The 17,543-nt window shown below is 34.9% G+C and overlaps 1 protein-coding gene and 1 non-coding gene across 2 annotated transcripts in view; one reads left to right on the plus strand and one right to left on the minus strand.

Moving 5' to 3' along the window:
* Positions 1-9,469: 9,469 nt before the first annotated feature.
* The window catches only part of Su(var)3-3 (lysine-specific histone demethylase Su(var)3-3), a 174,635-nt gene continuing 166,561 nt past the window's right edge, over positions 9,470-17,543 (minus strand). Inside the window, exons 11-14 of the mRNA XM_074251962.1 lie at positions 13,431-13,723; positions 12,802-13,014; positions 11,837-12,047; positions 9,470-10,877 (exon numbers count right to left, since the gene is read on the minus strand). Coding sequence (XP_074108063.1) covers positions 10,708-10,877; positions 11,837-12,047; positions 12,802-13,014; positions 13,431-13,723 — 887 coding nt within the window. The 3' untranslated portion in view covers positions 9,470-10,707. The remainder of the gene's footprint in view (positions 10,878-11,836; positions 12,048-12,801; positions 13,015-13,430; positions 13,724-17,543) is intronic.
* Trnad-guc (transfer RNA aspartic acid (anticodon GUC)) lies at positions 11,456-11,527 on the plus strand. The gene has a single exon. It is a non-coding gene; the product is annotated as a tRNA-Asp (tRNA).

Raw genomic sequence — 17,543 nt, forward strand, 5'->3', positions numbered from 1 at the left:
AATAACTTGAAGAAAAAATTATAAATTATTTGAAATTATGTAAATAATAAATCAATAGATATTTTATTAATATTTTAGAATTAATTATTAAGCAGTGGTCATCATCTAGACACTGTAACAATGACCATATCTTTTTAAATATTAATTAAAAATTTATTATTGTTTTTTGTATTATTATAAATGATGGGACTACGTCAAAAGTCAGTTTGGATGATAAAAAAAAAGTACAAGGCCATTAATTATCATCGAGGTAATGCGATCAAAAAGTTACCCAAGATTCGTATTTCCTAAATCTTTTTATAACGAGAAAAGATCGTGGAGAAAAGCGATCCCTTGACTGAGGCACGCAACGGCATATCGGAAAACAAAGAGAGACCGTAAAATGATGAGTTTTTGCGGGTCTGAGATTGTGCAGCGAGAAAAAGACACCGGAGGAGAATTTCAGTATTTGAGAACCCGTGAGTACACAGCGTGATAATTCTTAGTAGCCTACGGCCCCAGGAGAATCCATCTTGCTTTCAAGTTTCCCAGAAACTAATATTTATTAATGCCCGGTAATTAGCGCAGAATCCCTCTGAGTGGAGACTGTTGCAGGAAGTTAGCTGCTCTTACAGCTTTGCCCCTATTTATTACTTCAACAGTTCTTCTTGCTGTTATATGTGTATTGTATCTCTTCCTCGGCTTCTGCTTCTGCTTCTGGTTCTTTAACTCCGGCTTTGCCTCCCTCAGGTACTTACACTTCTTCCAGAAGTAAATATTAAAAGCATTAACACAATATATGCTTTCATTTCCTTTTATTAATTCTTATTATAAGATAATACTTCAACAGTTTAGTTATTTTCAAAGTTTTATATCCCGGAAACTATTGTTTGGACGTACAGCAGTGTCCGAAAGAAATTTTAGCTCAAGATCTAAACTTTATAAAAAAATTTTCATGATTTTTTTACCTCAATTTGTTCAAAAGTTATCAACTTTTAAAAATTAATAATGAATTTCCAAAAATTCATAAATTAAGATAGTCTTTTTTCAAAATTTTCTAGCTCGGAAACCATCAACTTGACATACATCATTACAAATATGAAATTGTAGCTTATAATCTAAGCTTTCTAATAAAATTTGAACTAAATTTTTATCTAAATTCGTTCAAAAGTTATGAATTTTTAAAGATCAACAAGTTTTAAAAATTTTAAACAAAAATTAAAATTTCCATTTTTTAAATTTTTTATCTCAATTATTATTATTATAATTTTATGACTATAAATTACAATGTATAATAATAATCATAAATTTAAAGCACGTACTTGTATTTGTCCTTTCTATTCCCTCAACAACCCCCGAATTTACTGGCGAGCGTAAGTTAGATTTTTTTTTGGAATTTATTTATTGCCCCGTCGGTATAATGCGCCCCATTGATACTTAGTTTTTATTTCCCTTCACTGCTGTACTATACTTCTATATTTTAACTTTTATTTCCATGGTAGCGATGGAGGGTTGAGGACTATAAGGTTGAGGGCGATTGTCATTGTGAATGCATTAGACCTAGACAGATAAATACAATGACGGAAAGATGTGCAGTAAGCCGCAGAAATATCAGAGTATCGAGGATCTTTAGAGTTTGTTACACTCTTTATAACTTAATCATTTTATTATTATTGCCATGAGAGGCAGGGGAGGGAAACAGTAGTCGGTATTGAATGGTATGTTTTTGGCTGAAGCTAAGCAATAAAGAGTCTTCGTCTGGTGGAACTTATTCACACGGCAAAGAAAGTAACTTGGCGTCCCTTCCTGTCTAGCCGTTTTAGTTTTATTCCCCAAGAGGAGAGAAATTCACCCGACGTTAAATCAACCATTACACATTTGATTACTGAGCATCAGTTATTACTTAAATTCATTGAGAATTTTTGTTTTTTTATCGGATTGTATAAATAATAATAATTATAAGAGAAATTTTACTTTAAACACGTGGTTTCAGACTTTTTAAGATTTTTTTGAAATTTTGACCAAAATTTCAAAAATAATAAAATTTATTAAGACTTTTTTTGTCAAAAATAAAATTTCCTACCAAAAAGGTCATTTGTGATTTTTTCGTATTCTCGATACACAGAAAAAACAAGATGACACTGGATATCATCCCAGATTATACTCAGTGATATCTAGATTATACTCACTATAATCTGGATTATACTCACTAAAATCTGGATTATACCAGCCCAGAATTTAATATTGAAAATTAAAATACTTAATTTCGGATTTTTTAAGATTTTTTAAAATTCTGACCAAAATATTAAAAATATGATAAAATTACCAATTACCTTTTTTTATCGAGCATGAAATTTCCTTAAAAAAAAAAACCGTCTCCTATGATTCTTACGTATTTTCAAATTTTCTATTAACCAAAATTTAAATTTTCAATGACAATAACAATGAATCAAAATTTATTCTAATCGAACAATGACCCATTAAATAATCAAACAATTTTGACCGTAATTAATATCAATATTAATAATTAAAATAATTATAAAATATTCAATAATGCAATACACCATGAATAATTAATTAGCTTAAATGAAATGAAAAAAAAAAAAAAATCCAATTAAATACACATTTATATTCATTCGTTAATATAATACACTTGAATTTTAAATGATACATATTCATTCATAACAATAATAATAATAATAATAATAACAATAATAATAATAATAATAATAATAATAATAATAATAATAATAATAATAATAAGGGAAACGCAGACCATAACATCAGGTCTGTAGGCGAACGACGTAGCCCGTGCAGTGGGCCAACTACCCACTGCATGGAAATAACTGAGTTACCACAAGATACCAACTCAGAAGTGCTCCCCACAACCGGTCCTGTTCGGATGAGGACCATTCATCAGGTGGGAGGAGCACGCCGGACCCGATGAATGATGACGACCCTGGCGCCTTAAGGACTTACTTTAAGTGGACGGAGGAACTGAGAGTCGATCTCTTGGTGTGCTACCAACGTAGCGAGCCGGGGGTGAGCGGCTATATGGCCCGGATGCACACTCTTTGGAGTGATATGCATCCGGAGCTAGCGCATTTTACGCCCAAACACCTGCGTAATTATGCCGCTCATCTTCGGCGAAATAGAAGATCGCTTGTGCCGGACAGAAGGCAGTCTAATAGACTTTCCTTTCCGGCGCAACTACACCAGGAGCGACGCCGTTCCTCCTTGGACAACAACAATCCCTTTGTAGGACGGCAAGTAAGTATATCTAAAAAGATAACTTACTCCCAACAACAGCTTGACGCGGTAAACGAAGATCTCCGTGCAAACATCCTGGAGGATTCCACCCTGCTCACTGTGAGCCAGGTTGTGTATGGTGCAGCAGTTTCGGCTTTTCCGAGAGAGAGACAATGTCTCTCGATCGAGGCAAGGTTGAAACAGCGCATCTCACAACTTGGCTTGAAAATTGACATGTCCCGGAATCAGGTCTCCCGAATTCAGTGTGTGATTGAGTACGACACAACTCAAACACCATACACGCCCCGAATTCGGCGCATTGCTGCTGAACTTCGGTGGCGTCATCACACACTGAACAAGAGTACTCTTCATGTCATCAAGGAAGTGTCTCTTAATAAATTGCGGGCTCTAGTGGCTGCTAAAAAGTCATTAGAGAAAAGGCTGAAGCGGTTGGTCGACAACTCGTTGTTTCGATCCAGCCCTTCACGGTTTCTGACACCAAAGACCGATGTTACCGGGAATTATCCAACACCTGAGCGGGTGGAAGCTTTTTGGACTGAGTTGTATGGAGATCAACCAAACGTGAGCGCCAACACTCCAGCTCTGCACGACTTCAAAGTATTCTGTCGGGAACACCGTCGACAGAATGCTGATGAAGAGAGCCCTGCAGTCAGTGTGGATGAAGTTCGTTCAGCTCTAAATGGCAGCAAAAATTGGGCTGCCCCGGGACCAGACGGCATTAATGTCTTTTGGTGGAAGAAGTTTACTTCTACCCACCTCCATCTGGCCCGCATATTTACATCATACATTAGAGCTGACGATCCGATTCCGGACTGGCTTGTAGAAGGGCGAACCGTACTGATACCTAAAAAGGTGACTTGTCTGACCCTAAGAATTTCAGGCCTATCACCTGCTTGAATGCGGTTTATAAAATTTTTACAAAAATTTTAAATAACCGTATCTTGCAGCAGATAGAGCCTGTATGGCAACAGATATATGAACAACGTGGCAGTAAAGAGGCCTGTCAGGTTGCAAGGAGAACCTGATAGTGGATCGATGCGTCATACAAGATGCGATCTACTATCAACGCAACCTGTCAATGGCTTGGATTGACTATCGCAAGGCATTTGACTCAACTCCACATGAGTTGATTTTATATCTACTCAAATGCCTGGGAGTCAATCCCGAAATAGTGGAATGCATTCGGCGTACAATGCAGCTCTGGCGAACGCGATTTCACATTGGAAGTGGAAACGCATTGCACGTAACCGGAGTTGTAGAGTACAAACGAGGGGTCTTCCAAGGCGATTCCTTGAGCCCTCTGCTGTTTTGCATTTCACTGCTGCCTATATCTGTTGCTCTCCGTAAAACTCATGGGTACTCTGTGGGGCCTCCGGGTGATCGAAACTATCCGATTACCCATCTGCTTTACATGGATGATCTGAAGCTGTATAGCGCTGATAAAGATCATCTACAAGCGGCCCTCAACATCGTAGCAGAGTACACACGAGATGTCGGAATGTCTTTTGGGTTGGACAAGTGTGCGGTCGTACATCTGGCGAGGGGTAAGTGCTCTGATACTGGTGATGATGTCGAATTAGTGGATGGGAGCGTCTTAAGCCAATTAGAGGCCGGGGAGTTGTATAGATATCTAGGAATGGAAGAGCACCGCATGCATGCGGTCTCTGAAGTCCGAACAACTCTCCGGAGCGAGTATGTTAGGAGACTCCGGAAAATTTGGTCCTCCGAACTTTCCGGCAAAAACAAAGTCTCAGCTACTAACATGCTCGCTGTCCCAGTCTTACTATACTCTTTCGGTGTCCTGAAATGGACCCGAAAGGATTTACGAGATCTCGACATCAAAACCCGTAAGATCATTAATATGAATCGGAGCATGCACCCCAATTCATCAGTCGCCAGATTATACCTCTCCCGGTCCATCGGTGGGAGAGGTTTGCAGAGTTTGGAGCGGCTTCACGACCGTTTGGTCCTGGGTTTAACTCACGAAGTTGTCAATTTCACTGCAGACGAGGATGACTTTCTTATGCAAATTGTACATAAACATGAAAATGCGCATAAGGGGTCATTCTTGTATAAGGCAGCAATATATGCGGCAAGAACCCTTGGTCTTGGAGAAATAAACGCTCTTATGGAACTCCGAAAGGAGGAATTTAAGAGCGTCATCAGGAACGCCGAGGAAAAACTACTCCTTGGCGAACTGATGGACAAGTCCATGCACAGCGTGTTCTTTAAACACGTGCGTGATCATGGCTTGTCCATCCAGCTGACGTTTTCCTTCTTAAAGTCAGCGGGCCTGATGTCCGAGACTGAAGGGTTCATATTTGCCTGCCAAGATGGTGTCATTAACACTCTTGAGTACCGTAGCAAGGTGCTCCAGGTGCAGCTTCCGGACACGTCCTGTAGGAGGTGTAGACAACATCCGGAGACGCTTATGCACCTTTTGTCGGCATGTCCAGTGCTGGCGAGAGGTGCATATATCCAGCGTCACAATGCTGCCCTGAGAGTACTGTACTACTATCTTCGTCATTGCTACGGTATTGACGTGACACCAGTGCTGCCTTATTTGCCAGGAGATATTCCCCAGGTTGTTGAGAATGACAGTTGCAAAATTTATTGGAACATGCCATTTGCAACAACCCGGCGGATAGATCACAACAAACCTGATATTGTGCTCTTCGACAAGGCCACTCATGACATTTATGTCATTGAGTTCTCGGCCCCGGCTGAATACAACATCTCAGCCAAAGAAGAGCACAAAAGACAAATATATCAGGATCTCCTGTTTGAAATTGGTAAACTTTACCCAGGTTACCGTGTCAAGCTTGTCGTCCTGATTGTTGGCGTCCTAGGAGGGATGAAGCAGTCTTTTGTATCCTCACTTGCCAAAGTTCCAGCTTGCTCATCAAAAGCTGAGTTCTTGGCAGTTAGGATGCAGAAGGCTGTTTTACTTGGTTCTCTCCGTCTCTTAAGGGAAATGACTTTGGCCTGCTGTGATCACTAACCGCCTTGTTGTGCGGAGTGGTCCAGCAGTAACGGACGGAACTCAGGCTGGGCCCTCGGAGAATCGGACTCCGGGGATAACCCCCCTGAGCATTTAATAACAAAATAATAATAATAATAATAATAATAATAATAATAATAATAATAATAATAATAACTGTGATCCACATTATGAAAAAGTTATCAGAGTAATTAAATTACGAACCATTAATTGAATCATTATTATTCATAAATATATTATTACATATTTTAATATCTTAATGAATATCTATTAATTAAATTTATCACATGTTTTATTTCATTTATAATTAATGATAATAATTAATTATACAAGAGCCCTTGTGCTTTCGGTAATTAAAAATAGACAAAAAATTGTAATTAGCTTCATTATTAATTACTTAGTTAAATTAGAAGGAGAATATAAATTTAGGCAGCGATGAGAATAATGACTTGGAGCGAAGTCTGGCGAGCAAAGGAAAGATCGAGGATCTGCGACGAAGAACGAGGATAAAGTTACCGACCAACCCGACTATGGGTAACGATCTATACGTCTCTGTAAACTGTAAGCCGATATTGCGAACAAAGAGAATAAATTGTTATTGCTTCAAGAAAATAAAAAATTGAAGAAAAAGTAGTTCAATAATAATGTTCAGTATTATTTTTTATATTAATATTATTATTATTATTATTATTTGCTCTAACTTACCTTACTCATGCTGGATTCATTTACCGAGTGATCGAGATTTATCATACTGGAAATCGATACCAGGTTCCGAGTGTTGATACAAGAGTTCTCACGATCGATATTTTATTATCTTATTATTTATAATTTCAGAATTTTTTGTTAGAAAATTCAAGAACAATTTCTGTAGGGTTTTTTTTTAATTTTAGTTGAATTAAAAAAAAAAAAAGAAAATTTTGTAATAAATTTTTGATTAAGAAATTTATTAATTGAATAAAAAAAAATTATAATTATCTATCTTAATAAAAATATATTTTTTGTTTTAATTATTTACATAATTATGACGGAAAAAAAATTTTTTTTGATATTTAAAATTATTTTTTTTTTATCAGAAAAAATTTCTAAGAAAAATAAAAATAATTAATTGTACACGGTAAGAACAAGATTACACTGGGTATCATCCTAGATTATACTGGGAAAAAAAAAATCCAGATAGTAATGAGTATAATCTAGATTATAATGAGTATAATCCAGATATCACTGAGTATAATCTGGGATGATATCCAGTGTCATCTCGTTCTTTTTGTGGTTAAGTAATAAATAATTAAATAATTATATAAAATTGTACAAAAAAGAATTATTTTATTGAAAAAAAATAAATGATTAAGATACTGAAATTTTTTAAAAATCCATACCATTTCTCATATAAATTTTAATTTACTCCTTAAAGCTCTTTTGTGACTTAAAAAAAAAAAAAAAAAAAAAAAAAAATTATTAATTACACCCGTTGGAAAAAATAGGCAGCCAACGGATGTTTGTTTAATAACATATTAAAATCTTTTCTTCTATCATATTACATATTCCCTGTTTAATTCCAATAGATCTAGAAAATTTAATTAAACATAATATAAAAGTTTTAATAAGCTCCATTTCGAGTTCCAAAGGCCGTCTGCAATGGGTTAAAAAAAAAAAAAATAAATAAAAACAATATAAATTCATAATTAAATATACGGAGTATAATTAAACGTTGTATATTTTAAATTTTATGCGGTCATAGAGCGATGAATAGAAAGCAAATAGAATAAAACTGCCCGGGGCTGACAAGGACCGACACATATACATAAATATATATAACATAATATGGCAATGCATGTAGTGTAGTACATACGCGTATTGTATCGCGCATAAATGTAGTCATGCATGCATGCATATCCTCAATGTGTTTGTAATTAAAAATTTTTTTTTCTCCACATTGTTCTCTGGGAAACAAAAATTATTAAACTGCACTTTTGTCTCTATTTAATTTTTTATTTTATTTTATTTATCGAGAGCTTTTATTTATTATTGATATCCGCTCGGATTTATTTTACAACCTGAATGGGTATTAATTACGCGGGTAATGTTTTATTAATTAAAACCATATTTTGATGTGTTCAACACGTTTTTCTGATTCCCCGGGGCTTACTTCCCCTTCCGAATGTAATGTTTTCGAAATATGAATATAATAATTTTTTTCTTTTTTTAAAAATAGGTGTTGAAGGTATAATTGGTTAATTTCTTTAAATAACCAGCTTCTGAAAATTTTAAGTCTTGAATCGGCAGTAAATTATCAGGAGATTGGCAAAAAAGCGAGCGATTTGAAGTTTCTGAGCCTCTTGGCTCTAAATTACTCGACTAACGACTCTAACGAGACATTAGACGGCACGGACACGTACCAACCGCGAAATACAGGGGAAAGCCAGCCTGAAGTGAGGGTGAAGGTGAGAAAGAGGGCGGACGACTGAATAAAATAACATCGGCCGGAATTAAAGCCGTAAAATTAATATTGTGCTACATTTTTTACTTTTTTATTTCAAAAGAAAAATTTTATATTAATAATTAATTTTTCTTGCAATTTATAGTCAACATTTCAATTTAGTAACAATAAATAATGATATCAATATCAATGTCATATCAAGTTAATGCTCGACTTGCCACAGACAAAAATTAGTGGTGTGAAGGATGCGATTAGGCGGCCTGATTTTCCAATAATGTAACCAGTGGCTCGAAATAATGCCGAATTATTTTTCGGTAAACTTTTTTAACCGTGAAAAATATTTCTCATTGTCCCTTTTTCCATTGTGTTTCATAACAATACCGCTATCGGGCATTCTGCTACCTACCAATCGGCGAATTACGTAACCTGGTATAGATCGGGATACCGGTAATCAATAATCCGCGTTTTGTACATTGAATTTGAAATTTTGAATATTCGGTATTGTTCTGGATAGGCTAGACGGGTTCACATTGGTTTAAATAAAACTTTGGGGAGGCCAGAGTATGAAAATTCTGAGTTTGTTCGATGAAGTAAAATGTAAAGATAAAGGCAGATTTTTGTTAGCGGAAAAATTATTTTTTTTTTTTTTTTTAGCGAAACAATTAAACTTTTTAATTCTTCGCCTGGATTTTAATAAACTACTCGACTTTGAAGAGTAATCAATAATTTTTTTATTTGAATTAAATTATTTTATATTAATTTCTTTTCTACGCCTCCATTTCTTCAAAAAATTTCTTCTTACACTATCAAAGATTAAAGAAATAAATTTTCAAATAATTTTTTTCATCTCAACTATCAATTTTTCCAATTCTTCGCCTAGATTCTAAGAATCTCCATACTTTGAAGAGTAATTGGTAATTTTTTTATTCCAATCAGATATTATTAACCCCTCCTTTTCTACGCCCTCATTCTAAAATTTTTCTAAAAACTCAAACAATCAAATCAACTTTGCTGAATAATCTCCAATGATACCAAAGCTCAAATCCAAAATCAATGGTAACTTCATTCCATTAGCTTGTTTCAATCCTAAACAAAATTAATCACTCTTATAATTCCGGTTACAATTTCCCACTATACCTGCCTCCAAGCTCTAAATAATGGAACCTCCACAGTACCAGTACACAAAATAATTAAACCTCCAAAACAATATCGAAACTATTAAATTTTCACACTCTACCCGGCATCACGCGTCACGTGGTCACAGGCCCGTAACCATAAATATACGTTAAATACGTTATTAGCCTGGAGCAGAGAGCGCGCGCATGCGCAAACTGTCTGCACTTAACTTAACCGAGATTTCATTAATTTTTTGAGCAAACAGATGCACGTGACCGGGAATATGCTCGTATGATCCATAATAAACACCCTTTCGCAAGTTTCCAAGTTCTCTCCGTGAATTCTGGTAAAATTTTTTTCTTTTTTCCACTTTGGAACAATCTAGAAAAACATTTGTTAGTTACAGTCCGTGAAATAGCAGATTGAAATCAATCAAGGCAAAATTTTCCGGTAGATAAACAAACATCCAGTTCAAAAGTGGCTTTTATTCCGTACTTTTAAGGGCGGCACTTTTTATTGATTCAATCAAACAGCGATTCACGGTTGGAAGCAAGCACACATAGCACATACCTACCCAGTAAATGAAATTAATTGTTTATGTTATTTTTTTTTTGTTTATTTATTTATTTATTTATTTGGAAGCAAACAAATTCAGCGCAAATAATTAAATCTAGTTTACCTTTAGTTTGTTGTCTTGATATATTTGTTGCTGTTATTTATCAATCATGTTACATTCAACCTGTTAAATCTACATGAAGCAAAGTTTGTTTCGAATTCTATAGAGCTTGCAACAAATTTAAAATAAAAGCGAACTTTGATGGGAAATGATGAAAAAGTTTTAATATAAATTAGGGAATGAAATGGAACAAAAGTTAACCTAAGAGCTTTCATGAAGATCTAATTGTTATGAAGCTGTGGTTGATGCACTTGGTGGTGTGTTCGCTGAAGATGTTGGCGTGTTCGGCGGTGCATAAGGGCTTCCGCAGAGCTGGTCCGCGATTCTTCCTCCCTCGCGCAATCCGCTCAGAAATGCGCCGTGGACTGTTGCTGGGTAGTTTCTGATTGTGTGCTCGCCTAAAAATTTTTTTTAAATGGTTTTAGGCATTTTTTGCAGTAGGAAAGAAGGAAGTTTTACAAACTTTTGTTATTTTTGGTTTATACTAACTTAGGAGGATAAAATAAACAATTTTGAAAAATATTTTTAATGTTCTTAATTTTTATTTAGGATAATCTTTGAAGCTCTATAACTTGGAACCTATAGGTTTTAGAGCTAAAACTTATAGAAACTTTTTTGTAGAGAATTTAACGCTCTACAAAAAGTTTCAGATAAATTTTTTTGGAAAAAAATTATTAATACCATAAAAATTGAGTTGAAACTCCAAAAAATAAATTCCTCTATTATTTAATTGGAAAAATACTTAATTAAAAAAATTGGAGTAATAATTTTAAAATGAGGATTAATTAATTATCAAATTGGAATAATTATTTAAAAATTGGTTCAATTAATAAAAAATCAGACTAATTAACCAATTTAATTAAAAAAAATAGGAAAAAAAAGCCAATTTTTGACTCTAACTCACTAATATCATACCATATCAAGCCCGGCACATTTTCCTAACTCTAAATAGTGACTTTTTGTCACGAGTACGTATTCTTCGGTAGTATAGTGGTCAGTATCCCCGCCTGTCACGCGGGAGACCGGGGTTCGATTCCCCGCCGGAGAGATTTATTTTTTAATTTTTTCTTTTTCAATATTTTTAAAATTCAAAATTTCGATAAAAAGTTATTCGGAAAAAAAAATTTTTTTTTTTCGAAGAAATTTAGTCGGGTAATTGAAGGAATTACTGCTGATTTCTTATGTTTTAATTACAGATAAACTGTATATGAGCTTATTAAATAAAAAAAAAAATGATTGATAGTAATTAAAACCTCAAAGAAAATATTTGCATAGTAGTTTTATAATTACAGTAATTATTTAATTTGTTATTAATTAATTAAAATTATAGAAATAAAAAATATATAAAGTTATATACCAGCAAAAAAGACCCGTGGAAGAGGTTGTGGCGCCCCAGAAGGTTGACTCTGTGGCGGAGGTGGCGCTACAGGCGCAGCAAGAAGATCATAGTCGCTTCCTGAACTGCCAACTGCGACGAAACTGTAAGATCCGCGAGCCCATGGGTCCGCGCGCCATCTTGTCACCACGCTTTCTCGTGGTTGAGGCACTACTTGGTTACCAAATATACCCTGTAGACATAATGATAAGAATTATGATAATAATAATTTATTTTAATATATGACTCTATAGACCGGTGTTTTTATTTAATAAAGAGTGCACGGTAAGAACAAGATTACACTGGATATCATCCTAGATTATACTGAGTATAAAATCCAGATGTTACTCTGTATAATCTGGATTATAATGAGTATAATTCAGATATAACTGAGTATAATCTGGGATGACATCCAGTGTCATCTTATTTTTTTCGTGTGATTGCTTGATTTTTTTTTGAAATTTTAACCAAACTATTGAAACTATGACAAAATTTATAAAAACCTTTTTTGTAAAGCATTAAATTTTCTACAAAAAAGATCTTTTATGACTTTTACGTATTTTTGATTCTTCACCCAGAATAATAATTTAAAAGAAATGAAACAATAATAACAACAACAATGTTAAAGTAAAAGTAACAAACAAGAACAAGCAACTGTTCAGTCATCCATTAGAGAAGTTTAACCGCATCGCAAACCAAATTCTCGTGCTCTGCAGACATTTCGCTGCTGTTAGACCCGGAATGGGAACCGAATAAGAAGCCAAGTAAATATAAACTAAGGGACTGGATCGTTTGTGCAGAGAACGTAAACATGTGCACGAAAAGGCAGAGCAGAAATAGAATATATTAGAGGCATATCTAATGTATGTGCGAGCGTTAGATACTCGGTCGGGTGAGCAGGCATCCAAGTGTGCTGGTATATTGGTTACATTAGCGTACACACTTACCTTCAGCACAGCAATGCAGCGACCGACAATAACGTCGTCGCTGACATTTTCCATAACGCAGGCGGCCTCGCCTGCTACCAGAGCCAGGAGAACGGGTGCCTTGTACAAGTTCCAGAACAGAAATAGCTCGCCGCGGGAGGCCGTTGTGCTCCCAACGTGCCCGAACAGATTCGCCGTTGGGTCCCAAAAAATTCGCTCGAAACATAACACCACCTAAGATTGGACAATTGAGAAATCATCAGTTTTGATAGTTCTTCACTTTTAGAATTTTTTTTTTTTTCTAATATAACAAAACTGAGGATAATTTTGGAACACAGTAATGCGAAGCACTGTGTATTAACTTTTGGAAATTTCAGCAGTAAAAAATTTATTTTAGCAGTAACAAGAATTTAAAATTTAAAAAAGATACAAATGATCTAACTTTTAATGGTTCTTTTAGAAATAACTTTTGAACGCGATAATTTATAAAATTTCTAAAAAATGCATTTGAAAGCTCATTAAATAAGCTTTTATTTCAATATCTATTTGTTTATTTTCTAAATTAACCTGTTTAACAGAACAGTGCATTAAACTCCGAAAATTTTTATTAACTCCAAAAAAACTTCAACTTCTCATTTTATCGAGCTTACCTTGTTTAAATTTCCAAATCCAAGTCTCTGAATAGCCTGGGTCTTCCAGTCAGGCAATGGCGGATCAAAAGTGACCGCAGAGGGAGGAGTAGAAGCCTTCAGGACCCCCAAGGGCAAGGTCACCAAAACTGCGTCGGCTTTGTGGACAGTGACGTTTGTGTGCGGACTTCGAGATGGCGCTGCCCAAACCTCGACGCCATTTTCATTGTACCTGACAATTCGTACGGCGGTGTTGAGACGGATATCAAGGCCCTCGGAAAGCGCAACCGGGACGCAGGAGTACCCGTTCCTCACTGCAATAAAAATAAAAATAAAAACGATAAATAATAAATAAATAAATTCCAATAACAATAATTATTTTTTGGAGCAAAGCGTCCAATAAAATTTTATAGGGCAGTAAAAAAAGTCGTAATAAAAAATGTTCCTTATGGTATCAATAGTTTTTTGTCGCTATAAAAAAGTTCAAGCGCCTCGTTCCTTTTTTGTTCATTTTTGCTGATAAAAGACGAAGAAGCTTATAAAGTTTAAGTTTCGCGGGAGTAAATGATGGTGAGCATTGAGATAATGCTCAGATGATGCACGTGAGACAACGGGGATTGGGGAGGTGTTACGACGGACATTCAAATTCCATAACCGTGAACGTACCATAAGAGGTATGTTCTAATAATGACGCTTATGTATCACTGCTCGTGGATTAATTACGGCGAGGCTTGTGCGTGGCTACCATCAAGGCACCAGTCATCTACTTTGGCTCACCAGCTCGTATACGTAGTCCATTTCGTTAATTAAAATTTATGCCGGCAATCTGTTAGCCCGGCGAAACCCTCGTAATTTAAATTTGCATTTTCGTTCATCGATCCCTTTATTACGGGGGCCAAGTACCAAGAATATTATCTTAAGATATCAATTTTATGGGGCCCTTGACTATCTCTAACTCGGTTTTTTTAGAAGTGATAAGGAAATAGTTTTTTGGATAATTTAGAAACAATTTATTTTAAGAATATTAAAAATAATAATTATTAATATTTTTAAAAATTAAAATGGAATGTGTAGTATGCTTCAAAAATTTTGGATGATACCAAAATTGTTCAAAATTAAATTTATTTTACATTTGTCCCAAAAATTTTTTTCCAAAATCAATAACTTTTCTAAAAATAATTATTCTACTTAACACATCATATTTCAAGTCAAAAGTTCATTTCAAAGCATACTTCTCCAACAGAAAATAGATTTATTGGATTAATTTATCAATTTTATCATTTCAAGTACTAATGACTTAAATAAATGAAACAGTATCCTATTTTCGTAAGTTTGTAACGTGAAATTTAGCGATACACCTTTTCAATTATTCAATTTGAATTTTATAATGTTTTGTCAGTTGACATATTTTTGTCGCCAAAAATACCGAGTTTAATTCGAATTAACTTTAGATAGATTTCAATAATTGAGTTAGATATTAACTATTTTCAGTAAAACAATTGGTTTATTCTGTTGCACTAATAAAATTACTTGTTTTTGATGGACTAATATTTCGTAAAAGTATTCAAGTCACTCTTAATTTTTTATGAAAAAAAAATCTATTGTTTCCGTTCATAATAGATTAAGATTAAAGGAAAAAAAAAAAAAAAAAAAAACGCGTAACGTATCTTCAGCACTATTTCAATCGGGAATCGATAAAAATAAGCCTTGGGGGTGTGAAAATTCCGGAGAAGGGGACCGGTATCACTTTTAAATGGCTTTCGCTTTCTATTACGTGTTAACCGAACCAGACCCGGAGACTTGTAGTTCAGTGATGATTATTTATAGACCGTGGAGTTCACTCGGCGCTGTCGATTATTTAAAAAGGTAGGTAAATAGATAGATAGATAGATAGATAGATAGATAGATAGATACACAGATATATAGATATATAGCAACGTTTATAGAGCTCGACGTGTGCTATAAGACATGAGAGCTAGTAAAAAAGAGTCAAGTATCGCGTGCGAATGCACGACTCTTGATCCAGGAACATGCTAGAGAAAGTGCAGATGCTTGCTGAGTATCACGATCAAATTTTTATGCATGCTCTCGACTTACTTTCTTTTTATTTTAAAATGAAGTTTGCGGTGAAAAGAGCAATAGTTGATCACATTTCCGAAAAGCAAATTCCCTTGTAGGTTACTGCAGGCATAAACATAAACAGAATCCTTAGAATTGTGGGTGACTTTGGTAGGGTGTCGTCTGTTTGATCTTACCTCTCGCCATACTATATTTTTACGGTGAGTCGAACAATTTGTATGCCACGGTGCTTTTCAATTTACATTTAAATTGGTTGCTTATGGCTATAGCTACAAGGCTCTGCAGCTCGACGGGAGTCGGGCTCGAACCTACGTCCTCTTGTTATATCGTGGAACAGTCAAATACTGAGCTCATCCGCACTCGCTACTAAAGATAATATGAAGGAGAAAGAGAGAAAGAGAGAGTTATCTTGCTGGCTGGATATAATGATAACACGAGGATAAAGATAAAATAATAATCAAACATGGATGAATCCCAGAGAACATGCAAAAAAAAAGCTACCAAAAGTTACAAAAAATTCGGTTTAATTTACAGGTTTACTACTGTTCAGATGTTCGTGGAAAAATTATATTTTTTAGGAGAATTTTATTGGGTTAAAACTGGCAATATGCTAATATATAATTTTTAGGGAGAAAAATGTAAATTTAGCATGTAAAAAAATGTAAATATACTGTTAGGAAATATTTAAATTTTAGGGTGGAAAATATTGTAAATTTGGCAGGGGAAAAATTTTTAATTTACATTAAAAAATTTTTACATATAATTTTTTTTATAGTTCGTCGACCTCTCACCAAAAATTTATGTCCACGGCCTATCCCTTTTATTCCTTGGTTCGATCAGTAACAGCGCTTTGGAGCGAGAATCGGGAATCAGAGCACGGGCCTTTTAAAAATTCCCGCATATGTGGATGTGGCTGAAGCAAAAAGGGTGGAATGGAGGAAACAGGGCGGAGGCTTAAACTGAATACTCTCTTGTCCTCAGGCTTTTTAATTCTCTTGTCCCGCCGGATTCGAAACCACCACCGACACTTTGTTCGTAAATTATTCCAGCAAATTGGATTTACCGCGGTACAATCCGCGAATTTTATATGGAATTGCTACATCAAAACTCCCTAGTACATGCTTTTATTTTATTAATTTAGGGGCTTTCGTTATTTCTGTTTTTCATTTGCTAATGTTTCACTTTTCATGAGTATTTTCAATCATAGGACTTGTTCCCCATAAAAAAAGAAAAAAAAAAAACTCCTCAATTTTTTCAAGAGAAATATTAAATTTTTAATCAGCTAAAAGCCAAAATTACTGCTTAGAGCAAAATCAATTTGAACTTGTACGTCAGTTAAATTTTATCAGGAGTTAGAGTGCTGACAGGCTAGAAGCGAAACGGGTGAATGGGCAGTCGTTATAGGAAAAGATTCCCACGTGGAAAGTCAATGACTGCTGTTAACTCCGTACATAAGGGCTCGACGTACATTTCCCAATTACCGGTCTGCAGACTTGCCGTTAAATTGCCGAGGCTATTGATAAAAAATCCTTCAACTGTTATTACGGACAACAATGCGTAGATAAAATGTTATTGGTGATTATTTATATTTTTTTGAGTCAATTTTTAAAACCGAAAAATTTTTAACTGTAATTTAATTAAAGGCAACTAACTAAACTCGAAAAAATAGCAACAAAGAGCTCGACTTGACAACAAACCCGGAGTAATTACATCGGAATTATTGGACGGACATTCACGGGGTTCCTCGGATACTCAGGATCGCCAGTTTAAATAAAACTTGTGGGCAGAATAATGGACAAATGTGTGCTGTGTTTTGTTTAAAAGTTTTAAGTTAAATATTTAACGTAACACACCCAAACTCCGAGCTGGGTACCTCTCATTAAACCTCTTTCTCCACGCCCATTATTCGATAACTCCTACGCACACTCTTTACCATAATCTTTACCGTAATTTTGTAAAAATTCAATTTACAACGACCTACGTGGATAAACCCTCTGGGAATCACTTATGTTATATAATTTACTTCCTTTTTATTTTCACAATTTTTATACCCGT

The sequence above is a fragment of the Cotesia typhae genome, unplaced genomic scaffold, assembly GCF_013202065.1.
Source record: "Cotesia typhae breed Kobodo isofemale line unplaced genomic scaffold, CoteBio_Ctyphae contig_83, whole genome shotgun sequence".
Lineage (NCBI taxonomy): Eukaryota > Metazoa > Arthropoda > Insecta > Hymenoptera > Braconidae > Cotesia > Cotesia typhae.